The sequence below is a fragment of the Molossus molossus genome, unplaced genomic scaffold, assembly GCF_014108415.1.
Source record: "Molossus molossus isolate mMolMol1 unplaced genomic scaffold, mMolMol1.p scaffold_m16_p_24, whole genome shotgun sequence".
In the NCBI taxonomy this organism is placed as follows: domain Eukaryota; kingdom Metazoa; phylum Chordata; class Mammalia; order Chiroptera; family Molossidae; genus Molossus; species Molossus molossus.
The window spans coordinates 4,003,348-4,031,175 of NW_023425360.1; the positions used below are offsets into that span (position 1 = coordinate 4,003,348).

The 27,828-nt window shown below is 54.5% G+C and overlaps 2 protein-coding genes across 6 annotated transcripts; both read left to right on the plus strand.

Annotated features, from left to right (window-relative positions):
* Positions 1-1,739: 1,739 nt before the first annotated feature.
* On the plus strand, positions 1,740-7,790 carry PEX11A (peroxisomal biogenesis factor 11 alpha). Of its 2 annotated transcripts, XM_036278094.1 has the most exons (3): positions 1,740-1,851; positions 4,294-4,409; positions 6,582-7,790. In XM_036278094.1, exons 1-3 carry the CDS (start codon positions 1,796-1,798, stop codon positions 7,157-7,159), a joined length of 750 nt encoding a protein of 249 aa, XP_036133987.1. In that variant the 5' UTR covers positions 1,740-1,795; the 3' UTR covers positions 7,160-7,790. The 2 variants fall into 2 exon arrangements, with proteins under 2 accessions (XP_036133987.1, XP_036133988.1); XM_036278095.1 differs by lacking the exon at positions 4,294-4,409 and having other exon boundaries at positions 1,810-1,851.
* Positions 4,317-22,940, plus strand: PLIN1 (perilipin 1). 4 transcript variants are annotated; one of them, XM_036278063.1, is made up of 9 exons: positions 4,317-4,409; positions 12,730-12,788; positions 15,563-15,767; positions 17,184-17,266; positions 18,515-18,779; positions 19,049-19,221; positions 20,673-20,867; positions 21,211-21,492; positions 22,454-22,940. In XM_036278063.1, exons 2-9 carry the CDS (start codon positions 12,744-12,746, stop codon positions 22,769-22,771), a joined length of 1,566 nt encoding a protein of 521 aa, XP_036133956.1. In that variant the 5' UTR covers positions 4,317-4,409; positions 12,730-12,743; the 3' UTR covers positions 22,772-22,940. The 4 variants fall into 4 exon arrangements, with proteins under 4 accessions (XP_036133956.1, XP_036133955.1, XP_036133954.1 ...); XM_036278062.1 differs by lacking the exon at positions 4,317-4,409 and adding an exon at positions 11,216-11,361; XM_036278061.1 differs by lacking the exon at positions 4,317-4,409 and adding an exon at positions 11,216-11,333.
* The last annotated feature ends 4,888 nt before the right edge of the window (positions 22,941-27,828 follow it).

Genomic DNA, 27,828 nt, shown 5'->3' on the forward strand with positions numbered 1-27,828 from the left:
GCTGGGTACTGAGCCATGACTTCCCCTTCTCCTGTCCCTCACCGCCAGCCAGAGGCATTTCAAGTACTTCCAATAACTGCTGTCTAATTTGTGTTGTGCTTACCTATACTTGTGTCCCTCATTAATCTATTCCTGAGGCCCAGAGCTTAGCACAGTGATGGGTACATGGCCAGCACTCAACAAGTTTTTTCTTGCAGTATTGTCCTCCCTGGGATATGAACTTGGAGAATACTTCTTCCAGGCACTTTCCTGTGCAAAGGGCTAGGAAATTTGTGGGGCCAAGAGGATATACCACCCCAAAGTCTAGATGGCTCTTTCTGGAGTCTTGACTATGTTCAGGGAACCTATACCCCTGAAATGTACTGCTCAAATGATGCTTTCAAGAGTCTCTTTCCCAGCTTTTCTCTCATCTGCTAATGTGTGCACCCCAAGACCTGAAAGGTGACCAAGGCATGGCTGTTTGCAGGGATATGGGCAGAACTTGGGCGTGGCTTATATACATGTATACACTGTATGCAAGGCCCCTCTAAGTGATGTGGGTGGGACCCAGAAGAGAAGGGGGTGGGAAAGGCCGGGGCCAGCTCTCCCCATAATACAGTATTCTGGGCGATCTCACTTTGTAATTACAGGGGGTACATTTTATAAAATTGCTGCTATGGCCCTGGCTGGGTAGGTCAGTTGGTTAGAGCATCCTCCAGACATGCCAAGGTTGCGGGTTTGATCCCTGGGCAGGGCACATACAAGAGTCAACCAGTGAATGCATAAATAAGTGGAACAACGGGTCAATGTTTCTCTCTCTCTCTCTTTCCCTTCCTCTCTCTAAAATCAATAATTTTTTTAAAAATGTTTTAAATTGCTGCTATCCCCTGGCTGGTGTTCTCAGTGGTTAGAGCGCTGGCCCATGCACTGAAGGGTCACGGGTTCCATTCCTGGTCACCGGCACGTACCTGGGTTGCAGGTTCAATCTGGCCCTGGTCCGGGCACTTTCAGGAGGCAACCAATCGATGTGTCTCTCATCAGTATTTCTCACTCTCTCTCTCTCCCCCCTCCCTCCCTTCCACTCTCTAAAAATCAGTGGAAAAAATATCCTCGTGTGAGGATTAACATAAAAAAATTGCTGCTACGGAATGGATGGAGTCCCATGTCTTCAAGCCCCACAGGGGGCACGTTCGGTGCCCTTTCACTGGAATATTTTTGCCCCCTTTGTTCATGTAACCCCTGTAGGATTTCGTCAGGACCCATCTTCAGTTAGCGTTCCTAATGCTGAAAAGCATGCCCCCACTTCACCCGGCCCTCATGCTACAAATCCACTCCTGGAACTGGCGCATCTCTGCGCATGTGCTCCCCCAGACCTGGCGCTGGCGTCGCTTCAGGGAGACCGAGACGCAGATGTGCGAAATGATGGGGTCCTGCAGTCCCCGAACAGAAGCTCAGGGGAGTCTCCATTCGGGATCCCACCTGGGGTTCCTGGGCCTCGGGATCCGCCTGAGCCCGGGAGACAGGCCCCCTCGGAGCCCCTGGGCGTGGGGCAGTCCAAGTGCACGCGGGGGGCCGCTGCACCGCACAGCCGAAGCCGGGGTTTCGCTCACCTGGCCGGCGGCTTGGCGTCGCCTTAGTAACCACAACTTCCGGTCCAGACCGGAAGCCCGGGGAGTCGCTCTTCCGGACCGGGTCCGGCGCAGCGGGCGGGGGAGCCGTCCTGCCCGGCGGCCCGAGGCAGGTCCTCCCGCGGGGACGCGCGACCCCCGAGGACTCGTGGCCGAGCCGGCGCCTCGCGTGGCCGTGGGCTGGGGCCATGGAGGCCTTCACCCGCTTCACCAACCAGACCCAGGGCCGGGACCGGCTCTTCAGGTGAGGCGCGTGCGGCGACCCCCGCTCCCCTGCGCCGACCCCGTCCCGCAGGCGGGCGAAGCCGCGGCTCCGGGGCGGCGCGGGGCCCGCCCCCCGCCCCCCGCCCGAGCCCTCACCCAGGCCGCGAGCCCCTTCCCGGACCTCCGAGCACTGGCTTTTAAGAGAAACTCGGGGTCACCTTTGGGGCCAGGGCACCGACCCCTCGCTGTGGCCTCACGCCGCGCGCGAAGCGCCTACGGAGAGACGGAAACTCGCCCTGTTGGTGGCCTGCGTGTCGCCCCGCCTGCCTCGGGGGAGGTTTTGTCAAGGAGCCAGCCCCCCGAGGCACCTGCAGCCCCCCGAGGCAGACACGTGGCTTTCCTGCCCATTCGCCCCGGGTGCGCTTTTAGAACTTTGGTTGATTCTTGCGCCTTCGTGATAATAATTTAAAACACACACACGCACGAGTGATAGTTGCAGTTTGATTTAACTACCGAGCCAAACCCCCGTTCTCGTTCATTTGAAAGATTTAAAAAAAAAAAAAAAAGGTTGCGTTATGTACACACTTCATTCGAATGGAAGCCTCCAGGCAGCGGACTCAGACGGGACCCTGCGGGGTCATCAGTGAGGCCGGTTAGTAAAATAATTCTTCAGGATATACTTAACTCAGCAAGACCTGAAATCGCCCCCCTTCAATTCCCAGTCCTCTCGGTGAACTGCAGCTTCTGTGGACGAACCTTAAAACAATGCCCCGTTTGGGGGGCGCATTCCTACTAGTAGACCAAATCTGAGACAGGGACCAGCTGGAGCCCTCTAACAACAAAAATTACTGGAAGCATACATTAAGGGGGAAGGTGTGATTTTTATTTTTATTTTTTTACTTTAGCCCCCAATAACAAGTTCACCATTTTTGGAAAATGTGCTACATTTTAATTGAGAGTGTCGGGGTTCGGAGCTGGTCACTCCAAGATGCTCCTCTGCGATATGTGGATTATTCTGAGCCAAAGGCAACCAAGACGCCGGCGGGCTCAAGAGAAATTTCTTCCCTGCTCCATCGTAACGACCTAGAAGAATTTAAATTAGGGGCCTTGCCCATGATAAGAGTTGTCACCAGAAATAACTGTTCATGGCCTATCAGCAGGACAGGGCAAACTTGTCATTATTGAGCACCCGTGCATCTTTTTTTTGTTGTTGTTGTTGTATCCTCACCCGAGGACATTTTTCCATTTTTTACTCGGATAGAGTGGGAAGGAGAGAGAGGAAGAGAGAGAAACATCGAAGTGAAACATTGAGTGGCCGCCACCTGCAAGACCCAACCAGGGCCAGGGACGAACTGCAGCCAAGGCACATACCCTTTAGCGGGAACCGAACCCGGGTCTCTGTGGACCGCAGGCTGACGCTCTAACCGCTGAGCCAAACTGGCCAGGGCCATCCATGCATCTTGTCTTGCGAGTGACCTTCCTCCCCTTTGAAGCCCGGAGGCACCTTAGCTCAGAATGTAGGACATACCTCAGTTTCCCTTTCTGTGCCTGGACTTCTCATGTATGTGGGGATCCCATGTGAACATATGCAATTAAATTTGGTTATTGTCTCTTGTTAAACTGTCTCGTATACATTTAATTATTAGACCAGGCAAAAGAACCTCGAGGGTAGAGGAGAGTTTCTTCCTTTCCACAAGAGTAATATTTATAACATAAAGGGGTTCAAATGCAGTTACAGGACAGTTGAAAACAGGCACTTACTTTGTAAATAGACTGCCAAGTGCATTTAGATGTTCGATTATGGGATATAAAATTTCTCAGTTGTTATATTTCTGTTAGTAAGGCATTGTTATTTGTAGTCATGACAATGATCACTTTATTGAACATTTAGTATTATTAAACGGGTCTGTCTGTATTTTATATAAAATACTAATTAGCTTTGAAAGACAAATATGTAAACTGAGTTGTGTATTGGTGTGTGTGTGTGTTTGGTCCTTATAAAAAATGAAGCAGTGTTCAAACTGTAGACTTTTCATTGGGTTCTAGTATGAGTGTGGTGTCTCCTGACACATAAGTACTTGGTTAACTCTATGGCAAAAAGTTCATTTTAGAAATCTGCAGAGTCATTCTGCACGTGAGGAAATAAAGACTGTGGATCAGCAGAGAGCATGAGGGAGGTTTCTGGGCAGTTCACCACTGTGGCTCTATCCACTCCTCTGTGCCAGCAAGAGGCCAGGGAGGCGCTGCCCTCTGTATTATCGCGAGTTCTCCTTCATCACCTTTGTGTTGCGTTTCCCTCGCGTGTTCTAACCTTTGGCCCTGTGGGGTGACTATTGCAGAATTTTGCTCTTGTAAGAGCTCTTGCACGAGAAATTGTTTTGGAAACCTTGCCTTTAGCAAGACATGTTTCTCCTTCCCTTCATGAATCAAGTTTTATTTGGTTTGTAAATCATTCTCCTCTTTTTTTTTTTTTCCATTTCAGAGCCACTCAGTACACATGCATGTTGCTTAGATATTTGTTAGAGCCCAAAGCTGACAAAGAGGAGCTGGTAATGAAGCTCAAGAAACTGGAGTCCAGTGTGAGCACTGGCCGCAGATGTAAGTACCCTGTCTCTTGAGGGACAGTGGCTCCTGGTTTGGATCCTCACACTCGGGAATTCACAAAATATTTTCTAGATCATTCATTTCTAGTCAGTCAGGTTTGTGGGGGAAGTCGACTCCTCAGTCTGCCCTCATGGAATGACAAGCCAGAAAAGTTGACTATTGTGCTGCAGACCCCTCAGAAACACCTGCTATGTTCACATTTGGTGCTACGCCGTATCTTTCTGGTTAATCATAGCCCGTGGGACATACACTGTGTTAGTTCCCCTGTAGGTCTTAGAATCACAGTGTGTTTTGGCAATCCCTGGCAGGAGCTCCCAACTCCTGGGGGCCCTTTGTATTCTCTAGGAGAACAGAACAGCTGTGTCCTGGACCCCTGCCTTTCCCCTTCTCCTCTAGAGAGATTGCCAGAGGAAATGGACCATCTGTGGCATGGTTTCATGTTAAAGGCAAAAAGCAAAGCCAGTGTTTTATGCTGCTTTAATTCACTTGACTAATAAGGCATACTGGGAAGTCGCGTACTTCCAGTAATAGCCAGTGCCCGACTCCTAGTCGTTTGAGGAGAACCAGGTGTTGCTACAGCAGGTAAGCAGAGGCATGAGAGGGAACGTAGAAATCAGATGTGCAGTTATTTGTGAGCACCTACTTCACAGAGGCACAGTCCCGAGCTTTGTGGGAGAACTGAGATCACATGGTATAAACAGTGATACTAGAGTTAGAGCCAGATGTGTCAGTAGAGGAAAAGAAAGGTGTTCTGGAGGAGGTGGAACTTGAGGTGTGGCTTGCGAGAGGCGGAAGGGGAGTGTTCTTGAAGGGTGGTTTCCTCCAGTGAAGGATCAGAACTGTTGTCAGCAAACACTTGTGTTGGAGGATAAGTGAGAAGACTAGTTTGACAGGAGAAGACATAAGTTGTCATGCAGGATGGGAAGGGTGTGGCGAGCTTTTCTGGAAGGCTTTAAAGACCGAGAATAGCCCTGGCCAGTTTGGCTCAGCGGTTAGAGCATTGGCCTGCGGTCCGGAGAGACCCGGGTTCGGTTCCCGCTAAGGGCACGTACTTCGGTTGCAGTTTGTCCCCGGCCCTGGTTGGTCGTGCGGGTGGCAGCCACTCGATGTGTCTCTCCACATCGATGTTTCTCTCTCTCTCTCTCCCTTCCTCTCTCTCCCTCCCACTCTATCTGTACAAAAAATGGAAAAATATCCTCAGGTGAGGATTAAAAAAAAATAAAAATAAAGACCGAGAATAGAAGTTCTCAGATTTCTTTAGAATGTTGGAGCTCAAAGGTCCTTCAGAGGTCACCAGTCTCCGAAATCCAGAAAGGACTTACCCAGGGTCCCTCAGTCAACGCAAGAGTCAGAACTGGAACCCAGGATCATTCATTCCATATTGTGTTTTGTGTTATTTTTGATAAAATAATACCCAACATTCTTCTGAGACTATAAGTTTCCTGAGGGTAGCTACTTCAAAGTGTTTGCTGAGTCTAAGATATAGTTCTTTAAGGAAAGTACTTATTTTATATCATCCATAATGTTTAGGACTGTAACTCATTCTGAGTATTTGACTGATATGTAAATATTTGATTGATACATTCTAATTAATTGAATTACGTGCTCAGATAAGGACATGCCTTGCAGTGATTGACTTAATTCGGCTAGGAGTCACATAGGACAATATCATTAGTTGTCCTGTCCACTAAATACTGCCATCTTCACTTATTTACTTTGTCTTCTTGACAGTACGAACCAGAGGAGGTTTGGACCAGAGAAATGGCAAATTGATAATGGTGTTTCTTTTAAAGCAATCTTATGTCTGGAAAGTAAATAAAATGTAAGGCATCAGACTCTCCAAAAGAATGTTGCATCTGGAGTCCACGTTGTCGCAGTGCCTTGCTTGTAAAGGAGTGTAGGCCCGTGACAGTCAAACGTGATGGTGCGCACTTGTGACCGACCTGGCCTGAGGTGTGCGGTAAGGCCAGTCAAGTTAACGAGCCACTGTCTGTGCCTTCCAGGATCATTTTAGGTGTCAAACACACTGTGAAGTCCTTCTTCCCCGAGCAAGGACTGAGCCTCAAATGAAAGTCTGTTGTTAAAGACCAGAGCAGGCCTCTCCCCCGAGACGGGGCCCTGCACACTCGTTAAATAACCGTTCACTATTATGGGTTTTTCCTGCAGGGTTCAGACTAGGCAATGTGGTTCACGCTATGCAGGCCACTCAGCAGAGCATTCACGCCACGGACCTGGTGCCCCGCTTGTGCCTAACGCTCGCCAACCTGAACCGTGTGGTGTATTTTGTCTGTGACACCGTCCTCTGGGTGAGGAGTGTAGGGCTCGCCTCCGGCATTAACAAAGAGAGATGGCGAATGTGGGCCGCACGCCATTACTACTATTCTCTCCTGCTGAGCCTGGTCAGGGATCTGTATGAAATCTCCCTGCAGATGAAACAGGTCGCACAGGACAGGGCAGCGAGGGAGAAGTCGTCATCCCAGGATCCTCTGGGGTACAGCGTGGCTGACGAGGAAACAGAATGGCTCCAGTCCTTTCTGCTGCTCTTGTTCCGATCTCTGAGGAAGCACCCCCCCTTGCTCCTGGACACGGTGAAGAACCTCTGTGACATCCTGAATCCTCTGGATCAGTTGGGGATCTATAAGTCCAACCCCGGCATCATTGGGCTTGGAGGTCTCGTGTCCTCTGTAGCAGGCATCATCACTGTGGCCTGGCCTGACCTGAGGCTGAAGACTCACACCTCTTAGTGGAGCGGGCATTTGCGTCGGGCACAGACGTGTTCACTGTGCCGAAGACTTGTTCACGAGAGCAGTTAGTGTCCTGGCATGTGCGCAGAGGTCGCGCCAAGGATGGAGAAAGGAGAACATGAAGATTTATATATGGTTTTTGGAGTGCTGGGATGACTGAATTTCTGAGGTTTTCCCTTCATCTGACATTCACTGGGCCTCTCTTAGGCACATAGTAGGAACTTAGTAATTGCTGAATGAATAAAAATTGAAAGAAAAAAAATGTAAAGGCCCAAACTAACAAGTAAATACTAATCAGTAACTTGTGGGCTATGAGCCTCACTGCTTTTGCACCACTACAGCAGGTCTGATTCCCAGCCCTCGGCTCCAGTCGAGGCCCCTTCCATAGAGGCCATGCCAGGGTGGGGGGAGCTGGGCTTATAGCCTCTTAAATTGCTCGCCTTGACGTCACTGACTCCTGTTTTTCCTCTGTCCGGAAGTAGAATCAGAAACGCACCAGGCACCTTAAAGGTATGAATTGTGTCTTTAGGTAGTGCAGTGAGTAAGCAAAAGAATCAGAAGCAGGTAGAAAGCAGGAGGTTAATAAGAATGTGGAAGGTCACAATGGATACCTGTAGGTAGCCTGTGACAGGTGAGGTTTAAAAAAGCCGAGACCAGCCCTGGCCAGTTTGGCTCAGTGGTTAGAGCGTCAGCTCGCAGTCCAGAGAGTCCCGGGTTCAGTTCCCTCTAAGGGCATGTACCTCGGTTGCAGATTGTCCTCGGCCCCAGTTGGGGTTGTGCAGGAGGCAGCCACTCGATGTGTCCCTTTCATGTCGATGTTTCTCTCTCTCTCTCTCCCTCCCACTCTATCTGAACAAAAATGGAAAAATGTCCTGGGGTGAGGGTAAAAAAAAACAGCCGAGACCAGACCTCATTCCTCTGACCCTCAGTCCAGCGTTCCTTCCGTGATAGTTCACTGCCTTTCTGGAAGAGTGAGAGTGGGAGACGCCAAAATCTGAGTTTTCTACAAAAATTAGAACTTATTTAGACTTAGCTAGATTGTTTTTATTTAAAGCCACACGACAGTTTGGGCAGTTCCACATTAATTTGCATAAAAATGTATGCAGTTAAGTTTCACAGATACTCTGAGTAAAGGAGGGTTGCAACTTTCCATGTCAGACTTCAGATGTGTAGGGTGGTTGGGGAGGTGGACAGAGCTGTAGGGGCCAGTGAAGGGGACATTTGAATGCTGAGTGGGGGTCCTTTACTCATGTTCCTACTTCCCATCTTGGGTGTTGGGTTCTTACCGGTGGTCATCGGTCCTCTAATTTGAGGGAAGTGAGGTAAAGAAATAAGAGGTCTCATCAGCCCTACCAGGAAAACCATCGTTTATCTGAGTGGAAATGAGAAAAGAAATGTGCACTAAATACATTTCCCATAAATGTGATTGAGCTTTTCAAAAAGTAGACTCAGGTCCTTGGCTCTTTATTTTTAAAGTGATCAATCAAGATACAGGATTGGATAAAGAACATTTTGGGGAATTTTAAGAGAAACAAAAGCTGCTAAATCAGGGCAAATAAATAAAAAGTTCAACTTTTTACTTTATCCAGATCCTCTACTGTAATAGATTAATTATGTCTAATTAAATTTCTAGACAAAGCTGACGCGTGTATCTGTGCATGTGTTCTGGGAAGGGAGGCGGTCCAGAGACGACCCTAAGCAGAGCCTGCACAGTGGGTAGAATGAGCTGGTGGATGAACTCTCGCCCGAAAGACCCCAGCTGCGGAGGAGGATGAAGAGGGAGTGAGATGTAGAGCACCTGGGTGGAAAGAGGCCTCTGAGATGATCTCGTCCAGGCTGCTGCCCAGGAGAGGGTCCTCTGTACCAGCCTGTCAGTGGGGTTTGTCTTCTGGAGGCAGTTAGGGTGGTGTCCGCGGTGGTACTTTAGTCCTCTCCATGTCCGGGAGGATGGCGAGAGTTTGGGGAACGTCCCTCTTCTAGAATTAACGAAAACCTAGAATTTGGTACCTCCCTCCCTTGCATCTTTCTCCTCTTTAACTAACACCCCTCACCTCGAGCCTCCACATTCATGAGTGATTCAAAAACCAAAGAGGTGCCCAGCTGGCGTGGCTCAGTGGACTGAGCATTGTCCCATGTACTGAGAAGTCCCAGTTCAATTCCCATTCGGGGAACATGACCGGGTTGCGGGCTCAATCCCCAGTAGGGGATGTGCAGGAGGCAGCCGATCTATGTATCTCTCTCCCTTCCTCTAAAAAAAAGCAATAAAAAATTAAAAAAAAAAAAAAAAGACATCCCTAATAGATGGACAAGCCAGCACACTCACAACTGAACCCATTGCCCAAGAACTAACTTGCTCAACAATGAGTGTCTGAGTGCCTTGCTTAGTTTTGGGATCCACTGTGCACAAGGTGACACGGTCCCGTGCTCCTGCGGCGATGGAGGGGTGTGGCAGGCACATGGGGATGGGGAAGGACAGATGGTCACTGTCCTTGAAGCTGCTGCTGGATAGCGGACCCTTCCTGAGGGACTCTCCCGGGCCCTTTCACCTCGCTCACCTCTCGCCCACATTCTGGCTCACAGCAGCAGCCGCCGCCAGAAAACCAGCTTTGAGGCACAGAGCCCTCTACTCCCTCTGGCCCACAGCCACTTCTCCAAGGGCTGAAACTGCCCTTTGCCCCAGGTTTGCTCTGCAGACACGGCCTCGTGGCTGATGCAGCCTGAGCCCTGCAGCGAGGGCCGAGGCCTCCTCTTTAGATACTTCCCTCCCTCTCCATCACTGTCTTTCATTTCTGAAGTCCAGGTTGGGTCCATAAGTGTTAACCGTGTCAGATACTACCTTGGGAGGCTCCTTGCTAGACACTCCCTTTCCTGACTTCTCAGTCCCTGCTGTTATGTCCCGGGTACTGACTTGATTGACAAGGATCTATTGTAAAGCTCAGTTTCCCCACCCCCCCACCCCTTTCCTCATTGCCCACAGCAGTCAACTTAGTCAACAATAGATGTAATTCTAGCAACAAGAGAAGTAAGTTCTGTTCTGCTCCTGCCCATTTTATTTTTTTATTTTTTATCCTCACCCGAGGACATTTTTCCATTTTTTTGTTCAGACAGAGCAGGAGGGAGAGAGAGGAAGAGAGAGAGAGAAACATCGACGTGAAAGGGACACATCGAGTGGCTGCCACCCACACAACCCAACCAGGGCCGGGGACAAACTGCAACCGAGGTACGTGCCCTTAGCGGGAACCGAACCCGGGTCTCCCTGGACCGCAGGCCGACGCTCTAACCGCTGAGCCAAACTGGCCAGGGCGCTCCTGCCCATTTTAATTAAAAGGCCCTTCTCAGTCTGGCCACTATGGCTCACCCCAGAGTCCTCCATCACCTGCAGCCAGGAACTGGACCTCGGGCTTAGCCTGACCCGTCACAAAGGAAGGGGTACGAGGTGACAGTTCTTGGTTGTTGATCAGTAACCGTATTTTGGTCAGTACACACTTTTCCAGACTTGACCAAATCCAGTTGGCTGTCCAGCTGCATCTTCTGGTGGCATCTCAGACCAGGTGGAGTTCAGTAAACTTCCTTGAAATCTAGGAATTTAACAGAGGTTGAAATTGCTCCCTCAAAGGCTAGACTGTCAGGGAGTCAAACCCAGCTCCGAGCAATCTGTCTGCATGTCCAGAGTGATCCGTCCTGGTGAACTCCCCTCCCGTGTGGGCTGAACACATACTGTCAGAATCCACTCCTGATGGTGATAATAAGGGATGGAGAAATGGGTGGAAAAGGAGCCAAAGGTTATAGAGCTTCCAAAGTTTGGAGTTTAATGACCTATATTCCAACACCTTCCTTCTGGAAAACAGGTTTTTGAGAATTGGGGACCAGAAACATGTTACAGAACTGAAACTTCATGGCTCTGGAGTAATAACTCCTCTGAGCCTGGTCTTCAGCTCTGCGATCTACCTCCCTCCTACTTGGCTAAATCCTGCAGAAGTTAGGATATGCCCGGGGGACCCTCAGTCAAATAACCATGACAACCGACTGACCAAGCTTTCTCTCCTCTGCCCTCCTCTATCTGGGAGGGGTTAGCATTGCCCAAGACTCTTCGGAGCAACTGGGATCGTTTCTGTTTCTGCTGGAGGAGACACTCGGCAGCCTGGGCTCTGGGAAGGAGGCAACATCAGCTAGAGTGAGTCGCGGGGCACCTGCCTTACCTGGTTGGTTTCTGAACCTTAAAGGAAAGAAGTTGAGGGTCAGGGTCTCCTGGGAATTTTACTGAGGATGGGCCAGGAAAATGACCAAGAGTGTCGAGTCGATAGTCTGGGGCCACTAGATTTTCTAGAACGCAGCCGAAATAGCTGATTTTGAAAGTGACGACTTTCTGGCTCAGTTGAGCATAGAGGGCAGGACTGGCAGATATGCTTGCTTTAAAGAGGGAAACTAGGCAGAACTTTTTTTTGTTTGTTTGGTGGTACGTACCCCTAGTGGGAACCGAACCCGGGACTCTCTGGTCCGCAGGCCGACGTTCAACTGCTGAGCCAAACTGGCCAGGGCAGAACTTTTTTTTTTTTAAAGAATTTTTTTTTTTCCTTTATTAATTTCTAGGCAGAGAGGAAGGGAGAGAGAGATAGAAACATCAATGAGAGACAGCATTGATTGGCCACCTTCTGCATGCCCCCCACTGGGGATCTGGCCCACAACGTGGGCATGTGCCCCAACTGGGAATCAAACCGGCGACTTCTTGGTTCATGAGTTGATGCTCAACCACTGAGCCACTCTGTCCGGGCTGAACTTTTCTTTTTTTTAAATATGTTTTTATTGAGTTTAGAGAGAGACATCGATCGGCTGCCTCCTGCATACCTCCTACTGGGGATCAAGCCTGAAATCCAGGTATGTGTTCTGACCAGGAATTGAACTAGTGACCTTTTGGTGCACCGGATGACACCCAAACAACTGAGCCATACCAGCTACGGCCAGAACTTTTTCATAAGAAAAAAGCAAGCCCTGGCCCGTTTGGCTCAGCAGTTAGAGCGTCGGCCCGTGGTCCAGAGAAACCCGGGTTCGGTTACCGCTAAGGGCATGTACCTTGTTTGCAGTTTGTCCCCAGTCCCGGTTGGGGTCATGTGGGTGGCAGCCAGTCAATGTGTCTTTCTCACATCGATGTTTCTCTCTCTCTCTTCCTCCCTCTCTCCCTCTCCCTCTATCTGAAGATGAATGTAAAAACTCAGGTGAGGATAAAAAAAAATGACTAAACCTGAAACCTACTCATTTAGTCTGTTCTGGTCCCTCATCTGAGAGCCCCTAAACGTCACCTAGAACCTCTTAACTCTTAAAGTGACCTTCATTTTTCAGTTCTACCCAGAATCCTTATCAGAAACATCAGTCTCGACAAGCAGGCTGTGGGCACCTCATACCTGTGGGACTCCCGGGAGTGGCTGCTTGTCTGTGACAGTCACCTGCCAACCTAATGCCTTCTTGAGCTCCCAGGCAGCCTGGGTCAGCTGGTGGCCATGGCAGGTAGGGACTGACCCTGTGCTGTGGAAGCTGAGGGTTTGCTGATGGACCCGGGGCCTTCTGCTTTGCAGCTTGAAGAGCTACGATGGCAGTCAACAAGGGCCCGACCTTGCTGGACGGAGACTGCCCTGTAAGTAACCAGGCTTCTGTGCGGTGGGGTGTGCAGTGGGCCAAGGGGGGAGCCCGGAGGGGAGGTTCAGGGGCCTTGGGACAAGATACTTCTCGAGGATATCGAAGCGAATTGACTGTTCCCACCCTCACTACATTTTGCAGGGGACTGACTGTTAGAAGATCGGGGGGAATGGGGGTGGGGTGATGCCTATTAAAAACCAAGGACTTTGGCCCTGGCCGATTTGGCTCAGTGGTTGGAGCATCGGCCTGCGGTCCGGAGAGACCTGGGTTCGGTTCCTGCTAAGGGGCACGTACCAAAAAAAAAACAAACAAAAAAAAAAACAAGGACTTTGGAGAAAAAGGACAGAAATACTGGCTGGTGGGGGAGGAGAAGGGAACTGCTGTTTTCTAAACAGAAGCCCGTGCTCTGTCCACCAGGCGGAGTGTCCACTCAGGACTGAGCCGCTGTGCACTGTAGCCCAGTTAGATGTGCCTGATAACCTGGCAAGGCCTGATTTAGACACAGGTCAGATAATGACACTAAAAAATGGTGAACCCGCCCTGGCCAGTTTGGCTCAGCGGTTAGAGCGTCGGCCTGCGGTCCGGAGAGACCCGGGTTCGGTTCCCGCTAAGGGCACGTACTTCGGTTGCAGTTTGTCCCTGGCCCTGGTTGGTCGTGCGGGTGGCAGCCACTCGATGTGTCCCTTCACGTCGATGTTTCTCTCTCTCTCTCCCTTCCTCTCTATCTGTACAAAAAAAAAAAGGAAAAATATCCTCGGGTGAGGATAAAAAAAAAAAAAAAATGGTGGACCCGCTCAGTACTCACCTTGTCCCAAATGAGCTTTAACTAACCTTTGCTGTAGGAATCACCATGGTAAGTTCTGTATTGAATCGGAGAACACACAGAGGCATAAAACGGTCAAGTGCACGGTTAAGCCATCCTAACGGGTGGTGGTCTGTGTTCCCAGGACCTCTCCCCTCTTTGGGTTGGCCTCAAACAACCCCTGAAGACTCTGACCAAAGCATCAAAGAAAATATTCTGTTTACAGTCACAACCTTTTTCTGGTTCAAATTTCAGTCTCACCTGCGTAAGCTAAAATAGTGTAGCCTGTCGTCTAGTGTACACGCACACTTCCTTGGTGGCCCCTCTGGTTCGGCCTCCCACCCACAGAAGAGGCAGAGTCCTGGCCTCCCGAGCAGAACCGTGTACCAGGGGCAAATGCAAAGCTATAGAGAGAGCGTGCACATCCGAGTCAGACCTGGGGACTCTTCTCCTTTTACTTTTTATGTGGAGAACTCTTAACATTCGTAAGAGTAGACTATAATACTCTCCACTCTCCCCAACATTTATTCCATAGCCAATCCTGCCTCATCCTCACCCCCACCCATTCCCCTACCTTGCATTATTTTGAAGCAAAACCCAGATATGCCATTTCAGGCCTGAGTCAGAATCCCAGCTCTGCCACTTACATGCTGTGTGATCTTGGGTAAGTCACTTCACGTCTCTGATTCTTTGTCTCCTCATCAGCAAAGTGGTCATGATAATGCTGACCTCAGAGGGTTGCTGTTAGAGCTAAATGAGGTTCCAGTGGCAACTGAGTAAATGGTGTTTGCCTCTGCGTGACCAAAATCTTCCTTCTTTTACTCAAAGACCGGTGTCTCCTTACTAAGATTCCTAGGTGACCTAAAGTTTAATTGTGTGACTGCTGCTCACGTTAAAATGCGTTAATGAGAGCACAGCACCCGGACAATGCGAAGTGACGATTTCACTGTGCCCACAGGACTACTGTCTCCGAGTGTGACTGCTCTATTTGTGGAAGGGCAATGCCAAACCGCAGCGTGTCCAGAGGAGGGGTCACCAGACCAGGGCTGGCGCTGCTGAGCCTGGGGAAGGGCCCGCCAGAGGGAGACACATAAAGAGCCAGCCAGTGGCTGATGAAATAGACGTGCTCGGTGCTGTGCCAGAGGGCGGGGTGGAGCGGAGGGTGGAGGTGGATTTCAGCTCAGCAGTGCTGTCCAGCATGGAGCACAGGCCACTCTGGGAGGACGAGCTCCATCCAGGGGGACGGCAGGGAGCATCCCGGCCCCCGGAGGCCGAAGCCGTGTGATTCTGTGCAGCAGGGCAGATCTGAGCGTACACCTACCAGGCGCAGCCCTGGCTGCGATTCGGGTATTCAACTGACATGGCTGTGCAGGCTTCAGGTGGGCACGGGGCAGAGATGAGAGTCTGCTGGGGGAGACAGGTCCGCACATGATCGCAGCCTCGTGAGGAGCGTGGAGGCAGCGGGGGAAGGAAGCAGTGGCTCCCGACGTGGGGGAGGAGTCAGGAAGCTTCACAGAGGTGATGCTCTAGCCGTGGCTAGAGGGAGTGACCTTTCACCCGAGAGCAGGGATTGGGGGGGCATTCCAGGCTGCAGGACCAGCAGGCACAGGCAGGCTGGTGGTGGCCCAGGAAGACGAGAGAAGTGTTTAGATAAACCAAGAAGCACAGACACTCTAGACAGGTGTGTTGCCACATTGCTCTGTACCTACCGGTTGGTGTCTGGGTGGGCTGGATGGCCTAGGGGTGGCGGCCTCAGCAGCCCTGTGAAGCTGGGTTGTCACCAGAAGAGCCCGGTGGTTGGCTCCTGTTTTCCTGTGGGGAGTCCAGAGACCGCTGTGGCCTGGCTTCCTGTTGGGTCCCTTGGAGCCAGGCTGGCCTCATGAATGGGCTCGGGGGCCCTGGGACCGGCTTCCTTGGAGGAGGGAGACCGAGGAGGGACAACCTGAACGCCCGTCTTCCTCCCGTGCCAGGAGCAGGAGAATGTGCTGCAGCGGGTCCTGCAGCTGCCCGTGGTGAGTGGCACCTGTGAGTGCGTCCAGAAGACCTACACCAGCACCAAGGAAGCCCACCCCCTGGTGGCCTCTGTGTGCAATGCCTACGAGAAGGGCGTGCAGGGCGCCAGCAGCCTGGCCGCCTGGAGCATGGAGCCAGTGGTCCGCAGGCTGTCCACCCAGTGTGAGTCCCCGCGGCACTTGGAGGCTGCCCACCGGCCAGTCTGTGTGTCCACCTGTCAGTTTGTCTGATCTTTTGATAGCTTGCTTGTCTGTCTGCTTATACGTCTGTCTGACTCATTGCACAGTCTTCTCATCTGTGGAGATGGATGATACAGTATCTAGATGTAGACATGGAGATAGACAGATACCTGCTCATCGGTCGACGCCCAGCTGACATTTTCCTAGGACAGCAGTGCTGGGCCAGGAGGGATGGGCAGAGCTGTGTGGGTGCGGTGGGAGGGGCGCCCGTGGCAGATCAGACACCCACTTCAGCTCCCGCAGCAACTAGGAGAGTCCTGCAAGCTGGTACCAGGCTGGCCTGCCAGGGCTGTGGGGAGTGGAGGGCCAGGGAAGCCCTCCAGGCCCAGCCGCTGATGGGGCCAGCTCATGACAGGCGGGGCAGCAGAGAGCTACCAGCCAGGGCCCGTGGGCAGGACGACCCTCCAGGCAGGCCTGGCCAGACCTGCCCCTACTCAAAGACATGGCCTCCAAGGCCCAGCTCTGGACAGGGCTGAGGGAGATTCAGCAGCACCACGAAGTCGAGAACTTTCCACCACCCCGATTAGAGATTTATGGGGTGAGGAATCTGCACAGCGGACAGGAGAGGACAGGGGCAAGGAAGACCCAGGCCCAGGGTCAGGGTCTACCCGCTCCTCAGATAACTCCCCTGGGCTCATTTTGCCCAGTCAGAAGACCACATCACCCGGGCTCTCGACTAAGAAATTTGTGAAGAAAATAAGACACCTGGAGAAAGCATACGAAAGAGCATATATAGATACCCTTTACAGCCATCTCCACGATCGAGATGCCCCCCCCCCGCCCACACCTTCCTGGGGGTTTACCCCTCCCTTGGGCACCCCCTTTCTCTGCCCTGTGCCCCTCTGCCCACTGTTGACCATCTCACTCCTAGAGGGTGAAAGGAAGGGCTGTGGGCAGTCGGGGGCCTGGCCGGGCTGTGGCCGGGCGTCTGTCACCTCTAGAACTGAGGCCCCCCCCAGGGCTGCCGCCCCTCCCGTCACACCTCTGCTCCAGCCCAGTATTTGTTGCTGATTCACATAGTTTCCACCACTGTCTCCTCACACCCTGCAAGGCAGACACCGCGAGTCCACCTGTGACAGTGAGGGACGGAAGGTTCCACGCCGCAGGTGCAGGCGCTGGGCTGCCTGACTGCAATTCCCACACAAATGACAGAAACCGGCCTGGCTCAAGGAGGCATGGCAGAGGGGGCTGGAGGGGGCAGAGGGCCTGGGTTCCGGATGCTCCGGGGAGAGCGGGCCTGGGCGGTTGGAGGGCTCCAGGTGCCGCCCCGGGCACAGAGGCCTGTGCTAGGTGGGCACAGAGCGTGGAGGGCCCACCCAGCACCGCCCTGTGCTTCCAGTCACAGCTGCCAATGAGCTGGCCTGCCGAGGCCTGGACCACCTGGAGGAAAAGATCCCGGCCCTCCAGTACCCTCCCGAAAAGGTGAGCCCTTCTCTCCTCTCACTCTGTGGCCCTGCCTGAGGGGAGGGGAGGGTGCGAGCTGGATGCCATGACCAAGAGTCTCTGTGGCAAGTGCCCTCCAAGGCTGGGCCAGCCGCCTGCCCCTGGGGCCCTCCAGTACCCTCCTGAAAAGGTGAGCCCTCTCTCTCCTCTCACTCTGTGGCCCTGCCTGAGGGGAGGGGAGGGTGCGAGCTGGATGCCATGACCAAGAGCCTCTGTGGCAAGTGCCTCCAAGGCTGGGCCAGCCGCCTGCCCCTGGGGCCACACAGCAGGCTTCTTCCTGTCCCTGTGGAGCGAGGGAGGCAGGTTTCCCAGATGGACCCCTTGTTTCTGACCCCATCCCTCCACCCCTCCCCAAACACGCTGTGGACCTGCAGTGGGCCAGGGGTGACTGTAGCCGCCTAAGATCCTGGTCACACGCACAGACCCCGGGATTGCAGTCCCACGGCCTCAAGGTCCAACCCATTATGGGCCATGAGACGGCAAAGGCACTTCACCTGGATACACGGTCCTGGGTGTTTGCTCTGGTGCCCGCCACGTCAGGTGCTTGTGGGGCGTTCGTCTCTGACCTCATCCGTCCAGCCTACTGACCAACTGACTGTCCATCCCACAAGCAGTTACTGAGCCCTGGCCTGCACCGGGCCCATCCCATGATGCTCGATTTCCAGAGCCGTCTCATGGGCTCCTCTTGTCAACCCTGTGGGATGGGGTGATTGTCCCCATTTTACAGATGGGAAAACTCATGACTTCCTGCCAGTCACACAGCCTTGGGTGAAGGCCCCTGAGAGCGGCTATGTTTGGCTCCCAGGCCGGTGCTCTTCAGTCCCCTGCTCTCCAGAGGAAGGGCAAATCTTTGTCACAAGGAGGTCCCAGGCTAAGAGAAGAGAAAGACATCCTCTTATTGCAGAACATGTAGGAAGATCAGCCGTATCTGTCAATCGCTGTAGACGCAGACTCCGAGGGAAGGGCTGGGAGGGGTTTCGGAGAACAGGTGCCGTGTGCGCACGCACAAGGGTATGGAGACAGGTGTTACCAAGGCGGTGGCCCTGGGCACCTTCACAGGACGGTTAAGGTCTCAATGGGCAGAAACAGGGTGCAAAGAAGTCAGGTGGCCCGCGTGGTCGGCACAGGCAGGGTTCGAGCCCTTTCCCTCTTAAACCAGGTGCCCAGATATTGGTGCCAGTTCCCTGGGCCTCTGACGCTCCTGACGCTGCTCCCCACTCCCCCCAGATCGCCTCTGAGCTAAAGGACACCATCTCCACCCGCCTCCGCAGCGCCAGGAACAGCATCAGCGTGCCCATCGCCAGCACCTCGGACAAGGTCCTGGGGGCCGCCGTGGCCAGCTGTGAGCTCGCCTGGGGGGTGGCCAAAGACACGGCCGAGTATGCCACCAACACCCGAGTCGGCCGGCTGGCCTCTGGAGGGGCTGATCTGGCCCTGGGTGGTGTGGAGAAGGTGGTCGAGCTCCTCCTCCCTCCAGCCGAGGAAGAGCCAGGTATCTGCCGGTGGGGGCTGCCAGACCCCCTGCGCAGTGAGTTGCCCCCTGTGCTGCCCCGGGGTGAGCGCAGTCAGCAAGGGTTCCTCCAGCACTGCTCTGGAGCAGGGGGGTCCAGCAGGGTTCCAGATGCACCCATCCTCACTTAGCCCCTCTGCCCAAGTCGCTGCGAGCCTGGTGGAGCTGGAACACAGCTTCCAACCCAGACGCAGCCCAGATTTCCCCTCCTCTGACCTGCTCTCCCTTCTCTCCCCACAACTGCTACCCAGCCCCCGCTCCAGGACGCCAGCGGGCCCAGAAGCCTCCCAACACCAAGCCAAGCCTCGCGAGCAGGGTTGGGAGCCTGGCCAACAGACTCTCCCAACACACCTTGCACACCACCGCCCAGGTGCTGAAGCAGGGCCATGCCCTGGCCATGTGGATCCCAGGTGTGGCCCCCCTGGTGAGTGTCTGACCTGACCACCCCCCCACCCCCCACCTGAGCTGGGATTTTAGGTCTAAGGACAAGAGGACTTAAGGAGGTGGAGGCCGGTCCTCCAGGCTGCAGGGGGAGAGAGAGGCCAGGACGAAAGCTGAAGACAGGCCTGTCTTGCTAGGATGGTCCTGCCCTGCCCCCCAGTTCTGTCTCTCCCATTCTCCCACTGGGTCCCATTCCCCTTCATTTCCCCAACTGGGCCTCTTCCTGAGAGCCCTCCCACCTGTGAGGGAGCAGAGACACCCCCCCCTTCCCCCGCTGCTGTCCAGGCACTAGGGAGTGTCACCTGTAGATAAGGCACAGATCCATTCTGCTGGGGAGAGAGCCCCAGCTGGGCCAGGACCCTGACTGCCCAGGTTTCTGATTTCCCTTCGGGAGCCTTCTGACTTGCACCCTCTTCACTCAAGGTGAAGCTGCCCTTCCCAGGCCCAGGGAGGGGCGACGTCTCCTCTCTTCCCCGTCTCTCTGTGTATTTCAGCAGAGAAGGGCTGGACTTTGTCATAAGGAACTTCCGTAAGAAACTAAGGCCAAAACAGAAACAAAGACAATATTAAAGCATAAAGGCCAGCAGGCACATTTCAGCCGTCACCTGGGTGGTCCGTCAGGCCTGGCCCATTCATTCCAGCAAATGTTTGCTCAGGACCTACTGTGTGCCGGTTCCGGTTCCGTGGCTCCAGGGGAAAGCAGGAGTCGTCCTTCCCGTGTCCCCTGCACTGGGGGCCATTTTCCAGTGGGGGCCTGCTGCTCTCCTCCCTGGGACACTCTGGCCCACTTGATTTTTTTCACTCTTTAAAGATCTGCAAGGACTACCTGCTAAAGTTGCGCACACACCCCCCCCCATACCCCAGCAACTCCACCAGGAGAAATGAGAGCTAATGTCCCCCCCAAGACAGGTCAGAAATGTTCCTCTCGGCTGTGCCCTCAGCCGAGAACTGAGAACAACTCAAATGTCAGCAGCAGACGGGCAAAGGTGGTCTATTTCTACAGTGGGGTGCTACACAGAGGTAAAGAAGGGCTACTTTGACCTCACAGCATGATGTGGAACAGAAGCTGTTCATGAGAACATGCTCAGTGTATGAGTCCATGTCCATGAAGCTCAGACATAGGCCAAACCAGTGCATGGTGAGCAAGGTCGGAATGTGGTCACCCTCAGCCGAACTGAGGGGGGCACAGGGAGTCTCCTGGGTGGTTGAACTGGTCTCTATCTTGACCCGTGCTGGTTACACAGGTGTGCGCTTATACAGGGGACAGCGCCGCACACTGGTGTTGTGTGCACTTTGTGTCACTTACCACTCAATGAAAAGTCTTAAGAACAGTCCACAGGGGCTAGGCCCTGTCCCCTTTCCACCCTGGCTCTGGGGGTGGGGTGCTTTGGCTGCTGGGGCTGAAGCCAGAGGCCACTGCCTTTGCTCCCTCAGAACAGCCTGGCCCAGTGGGGTGCGTCCGCGGCCATGCAGGTGGTGTCCCGACGGCGGCAGAGCGAGGTGCGGGTGCCCTGGCTACACAACCTGGCCACCGCCCACGAGGAGGACCACGATGACCAGACAGACACCGAGGGGGAGGAGACCAAGGAGGAGGAGTCCGAGTCAGAGCCGGAGGAGCAGCTCAGTGAGGTGAGAGCAGAGCTGGGGGTGTGGCAGCCTCAAGGGCCCGCAGCCCACAGAGGGGTGAGCAGAGGCCCAGAGACTCACCACACCCCAGAGGCCCAGCCGACAGATACTTCATGCTCATCTCAGTTGACCCTCCTACCAGCCCGGAAGACAGGCAGGGTGGAGACTGTCCTCCCCACTTGCAGATGAAGAAACAGGTTCAGAGAAGGGAAGTGACCTGCCCGAGGCCACACAGCGAGTGGCAGGGCCAGGTGTCCACGTTCTTTCCCCTCTAGCTCTGGGGATGGTGGGAAGGGGAAGGGTCGGGAGTTGCTGCAGGGAGCGCTGACCTTGCTCTGGCCCCCAGGTAGCAGCCTCGCCCCGCCCGCAGGGCCTCCTGCGCAGCACGGTGCACACCCTGCAGAAGGCCATCCAGGGCACCATCTCGGCCGTGATGTGGGCGCCTGCGGCGGTGCTGGGCACCGCAGGGAGGGTGCTGCATCTCACCTCGGCCCCTGCTGTCTCCCCGGCCCCTGCTGTCTCCCCGGCCCCTGCTGTCTCCTCGACCAAGAAGAGGGCCATGTCCCTGTCAGATGCCCTGAAGGGGGTTACGGACAACGTGGTGGACACAGTTGTGCACTACGTGCCGGTGAGTCCCACCCCCATGACCCTCCTCCCCTGGGGGCCTGGACAGGACAGAAAGAAGATTTCCCTGAGGGGTTTCAGCTGCCACCCCATCTCCTGGGTGACCCTTCTGTGATCCTCAGTGCCCTGGGGAACATGCTGACACACTGTGGCCTGGCCTGGAGCCCTTCCCAGCCCCAGGAACATAGGGACCTGCTGCCCTGGCCTAAGACCCCTCCCCACCCCCTGCCTGTCCATCATTCTGGGGGTCCTCAGTGGCCTGGCCCTCACCCCTCAGCTCCCACCTGCAGGGCCTGGCAGGTTTGCATGCTGCTCCTTGGAAAGGGTTGGAGGAAGGCTGCCAGGGTCCTGGGGGTGGGCTGTGTTCCAGGGGACAGCAGCTGCCCCCATCTAATTCTATCACCTGTCACCAACAGGAAAAACCCAAAGGAATGCTAGTATTAGCTTTTGGGGAGTCCCTGGGCCCCTTCCTGGAGCAAGTTGCAGGTTGTTCAGGCTCTAGGAGGGCTGGTCAGGGCAGGAGGCTTAGAGCTGGTGCAGGGTGGGGGTGGGGGTGGGGGTGAGTCAGTCAGTCACTCCCACCAAAAGGTGTGCCGGGGGTCTTGGCAGCCAGCCGGTCCACCTTAGGCCCAAAAACAGAACCAGCCAGGGATACCCTGATCTTGGCTGGGGCTGTGTGTGGGCGGTGCTTAGCCTGCAACTCAGGCCCCAGGATGGGTCAGGAAAGCCACTGACCTCGCACCGAAAGGCCTCTGAAGGAGGCAGCAGGGTCTAGGAGCTTTTGCGGAGGAGGTCTGGACTCAGCTGTGTCCCCTGCGTACCCCATTCCCCTGCACCGGAGCTCTGGTCCCACCACCCAGCCCGTGCCCGCCTAATGATGCTCCTGGGAGGCGGGCCTCGGAGGGGGTGGGTAGGAGGCCCAAGGCGAGACCAAACCGGCCCTGAAGCGGCTGCCTGGTGCTCAGCTCCCTAGGCTGTCACTGATGGAGCCCGAGAGCGAGTTCCGGGACATCGACAACCCGCCGGACGAGACCGAGCGCAGGGCGTCCGCGGCACCGCCAGCCGGCCCGGAGCCCCCGCCGCGGCCAGCCCAGCACCGCGGCAGCCTGCGCAGCGCGAGGGGGCCGGGCCTGGAGGACCTGCCCAACGCGCTGCGCTCGGCGCTGCCGGGCGGGCCCCGCGAGAAGCCGGCGCGCAGGGTCAGCGACAGCTTCTTCCGGCCCAGCGTCATGGAGCCCATCCTGGGCCGCGCGCAGTACAGCCAGCTGCGCAAGAAGAGCTGAGCGCGGCGCCGCGGGGCCCCGGAGCCAGCGCCCCTGCCGCCAGCCAGCAAGCAGAACCCCGGGTCCAAGAGCACCGACTTCCCCAAAGCAGTTCCCTGGGCGCTCAGCCTCGGCGCCTCATCCTTGAGCATCTTTTCGGGGCTTAGCCTGCAGCCAAGTAAAAAAAAAAAAAAAAAAAAATCAGAGCAGCAACCTGCTTTGATTCTGCCTTTTTTTTTTTTTTTTTTTACTAAAATATTAATTGCCTAACTTGATGTCTCACTTCTTAGTCAAACTTGTGGCCACAGGACCTTGGACCGTTTCAGAGTTTAGATCCGCCCTCTGTCGACAAGCATGTGCCGTCCGTGAGTTATATGTCGGTAACCCCAAGGTCCGACCACGCAGGAGATGCCCGAGTGTGCAGCGTCTCAGTGGGCTCCCTTGAAGGAACAACAATCGGGTGCGCAAGCTCTCGGGTGTTCATATGAAATATCAGCGTCACTTTTTGGGTACCCAGCACCCCGCGTCGTCACAGGCTGGGTCCCGGCCATGCTCACAGCGCCACCTTCTGGCTCAACGCACACCTACTTGCGCCCTTCTTGCCTGACCTCCACCTGCCCCCTGCCATTCCCCTTGGGAACGCTGGCACCCCCGGGGTGTGGCGACGACCCTGGTGACCCTTCACCGGAGAAAGTCTATGCTATTTAGAGCACCCCAAGCGTTATTTTTGAAAATGTTACTACTTAGTAAATCAAAGAGATACATACATATAATTTAAAATCCAAACACTGCAAGAGGATGCGTGGTCCCCCTTGAGGTCCTGGGTTCCCCATCACCACCACCACCATGGTGCCAGTCTCCTGTGTGTCGGTCCAGCTTCAGGCTGTGCGTGTGCAAGCAAATGTGTATGTACTTCCTACTTGTTCACCTCACAATATACCTTAGACATCATAAGCCCCCCTCACTCTTTTTAATAGCCTGATAACGTAATTATGTGCCTCATAAGGGAATTCATTTAACTAGTTCCCTAATGAAGGGCTTTGAGGTTGTTTCAGTTTTTTTTGCTACTGCAAACAGTACTGCAATAAATGTCCTTACACAGAATGTCTCGTGTACATGTGTGGATATATCTATAGGATGAGCTTATCACTGGAACTGTGACTTGACGGGCAACAGAGTGTCTATGTTTTTAAATGGTTAGATAATTCCAAGTAGGCTTCCAAACCAAACTCTTTATTATTATTATTACTATTATTATTATTATTATCATTTTATTTTTGGTACATGCCCCTAGTGGGAACCAAACCCGGGACTCTCTGGTCCGCAGGCTGACACTCCAACCACTGAGCCAAACTGGCCAGGGCTCTTTTTATGATTTTCATCTGCAGCTGCACAGATAATTAAGTGCTCTGGACGTTTTCTTTCTGAAGGAGATGGCAGAGGAGAAATGGAGAGGCCAGGTCCTGGGTTACATTGCCACTGTGTCACCCGCCCTGGAGCCCTCCTTCCTTTGGTCTGTTGGCTGAGATGACCAGTGACCTTATTGTTCAAGCCATTTCAGGTTGTGATTTCTGTTCCTCGAGGCTGAGGTTTCCTAGTACAGATGTAGCCAAAGAGCCTTGGCAGTTTTGACAGACTTTCGGTAGAAATCTCCTGTATACAAAATTAAATGTGGCTACTACATCAGAGTTCAATTTTATTATGACATTTTAAGCGACAGATATGTTTCTAGATTTTAATTAAAATTCCACCAATGCGCCCTGGCTGGTTTGGCTTAGCGGTTAGAGTGTTGGCCCACTGACCGAAGGGTCTCCAGTTCAATTCCTGGTCAAGGGCACGTACCTGGGTTGCATCAATGTTCCTCCCTCCCTCCCTCCTTCCCTCTCTATCTGAAAATCAATGGAAAAGTATCCTCAAGTGAGGATTAACAATAACAACAACAAAAAGTAAAATAAATAAATAAAATTCAACCAATGGAAGCAATGCACAAGAGGTCACAGAGGTGAACACGCTGTGTCCTTCAGGCGGCATGTGCCTATCCCCACATCACCCCTCTAGGTGCCGTTTCCCTTGGGGATACTGCAAGATGCAACTCAATTTCAGAAATGTTAGGATGTGAGAAAATGCCAGTCTTAGAATTGAAGAAACATTTTCTGCTGTGGGGAGATGGAAGTTTCTGCTGTTTGGGGGGAAGAAGGGAGGCTTGGGTCAGAGAGTGGAAAATTGAGATGCGAGAAAAAGGGACTCTGAACTGAGGGCAGGATTGTCTGGTGTCTAGTTTGGGGACCCGACTTGTAAAACATAAGGGGATGCCATCACAAAGATGCTCGTTCCTTCTCGAGGTAAGTTCTCTGCACCACTCTGTCATTATGTACCTACTATAAGAAAATATCAGCCAGGTCACCCTGGCCGGTTTGCTCAGTGGTTAGAGCGTCGGCCCACGGACCGAAGAATCGTGGGTTCAATTCAGGCCAAGGGCATGTACCTCAGTTCATCCCTGGCCCTGGAGGAATATTCTCAGGTGAGGATAAAAAAAAATGAAAGACATAAAAAAGAAAGAAAGAAAGAAAGAAAGAAAGAAAGAAAGAAAGAAAGAAAGAAAGAAAGAAAGAAGAAAGAAAACATCAGCCAGACAAGATTAGACCAGTGGTTCTCAACAGGGGCAGCTGGTGTGACCCTCCCAGGATACATGGCATTTCTGAGGATATCAAATGGGCGAATACCAAGGATGTTACAGTGCACAGGTGGGGCCCCAAATGTTGATAATGCTGAAGTTGACTCGTCCTGCTACAGAATCCCACCAGAAGACAACTTTGAATGCGGTTTGGGGCATCCAGGTTAGAGCAAGAAGGCCTGTCCAGTTGCTCATCTTCTTCCCTTTCTCAAAAAAAAACCCACAAAAATTGAAGAGACCCAAGAGAGCTTGCTCCCGTCCGCCCTGTGACGTCAGTGAAAAGACAGCTGTGTAGGAAGCAAACCCTCATCTGACACTGAATGTGCTGCTGTCATGATCTTGGACTTCCCAGCCCTCACAGCTGTGCAAAATAAATGTTTGTTGTGTATAAGCCTCCCAGGCTGTGGTGTTTTATTATAGTAGCCTGAATGGACTCAGACACATAGAAGATAATAGTTGGAAGGGGACCCTCCAAGACAGTGACTGCTTACTGGCCGCCTTATTTCTGTGTGCATCACTTATTTTTTATTGCTATGTGTTACAGGGGCAGGAGGGAGACCAGCGAACAGTGCTACAGCAGCCTACGCCAGAGACAGTGGGGGCACGGATAGGCATGCGGCTGTGGAGGGTTACAAAGACACTTGCCTGGACTGGAAGCTACTGTGGAGGGCAAATGAGGGCTTGGTGGTGGATGTGAGAAGAGAGGAGTCTAGGATGGTTCAAGGGATCCCCATCCTACCTGGGTAGCACCTGCCCAGGTAGGTACAGGATGAACACCTCTGTAAGGCTCCCACTGACCTTTTGCCCACAGAATAACCCCCCCAACTGGCTAGGTGGGCTAAGAGCCCTACAGCAACCCTCCCCTCCCAGTGGCCTCTCCTAGGGCAGTGGTCTCCCGGAACTCGAGGCTGCTGGCAGTGGAATCTACCAGTGGACCCACGGATCTCATGCCCTTTCCAAACTGGGACTTACAAGCCAGAACTGTGGGCCAGGCCTTGTCAGGGTCTGCTCTAGGGGGGTTGCCCCAGGGGTAAGAACTCATCCTGATCTCTGCCTGGCCTCAATAAGAGCTTCCTGGTGTCTTCATGCGGCCAGCCCCCAGGTCACCCGAAGTCTGGGGCAGAGAAGGGGTACAGCGATGACTTCCTGGTGCGGCCAGGGTCCCGACCACCCCGGGAGAAGCAGGCCCCCACCCAAACCCGAAAGTCACGGGGGGATGCGTCCTCCTCAGCCTTAGAAGGGGTCGTGTGACATCAGAGAAAAGGGAGGTGGAGGCTTCCCGGGGTCTGGGGAGGGAGAGCATCGCTCAGCTTTGAGGGGGCGCGGGGAGTGCAGAGAGGGAGCAATGCAGTGGCGGGAGGAGGGGAGTCCACACCTGAACAAAGGGACGAATGAACGAAGGAAGAGCCGCTTGGGAAATCCACCGCGGGGCGTCTTCTCACGAGTTAGCGCTTGCCGTCCTGACAGTCAGCTTCCCGTCCGTGGGCAGCGGGGCTTCTCCCCCTCGGGGAATCACGCCAGCCTCGTGGGTCACTGCGTCCGCAGAACTGGAAGAGGCCGCGCTCGGACCAGCGCGCAGCGCCGGCGACCCCAGCGTTGCTGCGATGCGGGGACGGGTCTGGGCACCGGTACGTGTGGCCCCGCCCACAAGCGCGGCCCCGCCCACCGCCCCGCCCCCAGGCGTGGCCCCGCCCCACCCCGTCCCGCCTGCGGACAGACTCGGCGGCGCCGCCCCGCTTCTGCCTCAGCCCCCTGGAGCACGCGCGGGCGGGGGTGGGGGGGAGGCGGGATTATTTAGGGGGCGGGGGTCCTGGTGACGGCATCAGAGCGCGCGGCGTTGGGGCCCGGAGGCTGGCTGCGGGGCCCGGGGCTGCGCTGGCACCCCTGCAGGTGAGTGTGGGCGCCGGAGGGGTGCGCAGGGCGCGGACCGGGCGGGTGGGAGGCGCCTCGCCCCCTGCGCGGGCCGGGCGGGCGGCCCTGGGAGCCGGCCCCCTTGAGGAGCCCGTCGTCGCTTGCCAGCCTCCGGGGGCCTTTCCCGGGGCGCGCGGGGGTCCCCCTTCCCTAAGCCGGGGGCCTGAGGCCGACCTCCCGGGCTGCGAGGGTCGCGCCTGCATTTGTGACCCCCCTTCCCGAACTTCCCGGGGCCCCGGCCTCGGGCGCCGACCCCCGCGCGCTCCGACCGCCCCGCACCGGCCGACGGTTCTGGGCGCCTTCGGGGCGCGGAGAAGCGGGACCGCAAGGGCCGGAGAGAGCCCGGGGTGAGCGGGGCACGCACCGCCGTGTCCCCAGCGCCGGCCACCCCGCGGGGACGGGATGGGTTCCCGGACAAAACCCGTTACAGGCGCTGAGCGGAGTCTCGCACAGAAGGGGTTCGCACACCCGGAGGGCGCAGCCTCCGCTCGCA

Coding starts and splice junctions, on each gene's coding strand:
- PEX11A (XM_036278094.1), top strand. CDS start 1,796: ATGGAGGCCTTCACCCGCTTCACCAACCAGACCCAGGGCCGGGACCGG. Junction 1,852..4,293: donor GGCCGGGACCGGCTCTTCAG/GTGAGGCGCGTG, acceptor TTTCCATTTCAG/AGCCACTCAGTACACATGCA. Junction 4,410..6,581: donor TGTGAGCACTGGCCGCAGAT/GTAAGTACCCTG, acceptor TTTTTCCTGCAG/GGTTCAGACTAGGCAATGTG.
- PLIN1 (XM_036278063.1), top strand. CDS start 12,744: ATGGCAGTCAACAAGGGCCCGACCTTGCTGGACGGAGACTGCCCT. Junction 12,789..15,562: donor TGCTGGACGGAGACTGCCCT/GTAAGTAACCAG, acceptor CTCCCGTGCCAG/GAGCAGGAGAATGTGCTGCA. Junction 21,493..22,453: donor CAGTTGTGCACTACGTGCCG/GTGAGTCCCACC, acceptor CCTGGTGCTCAG/CTCCCTAGGCTGTCACTGAT.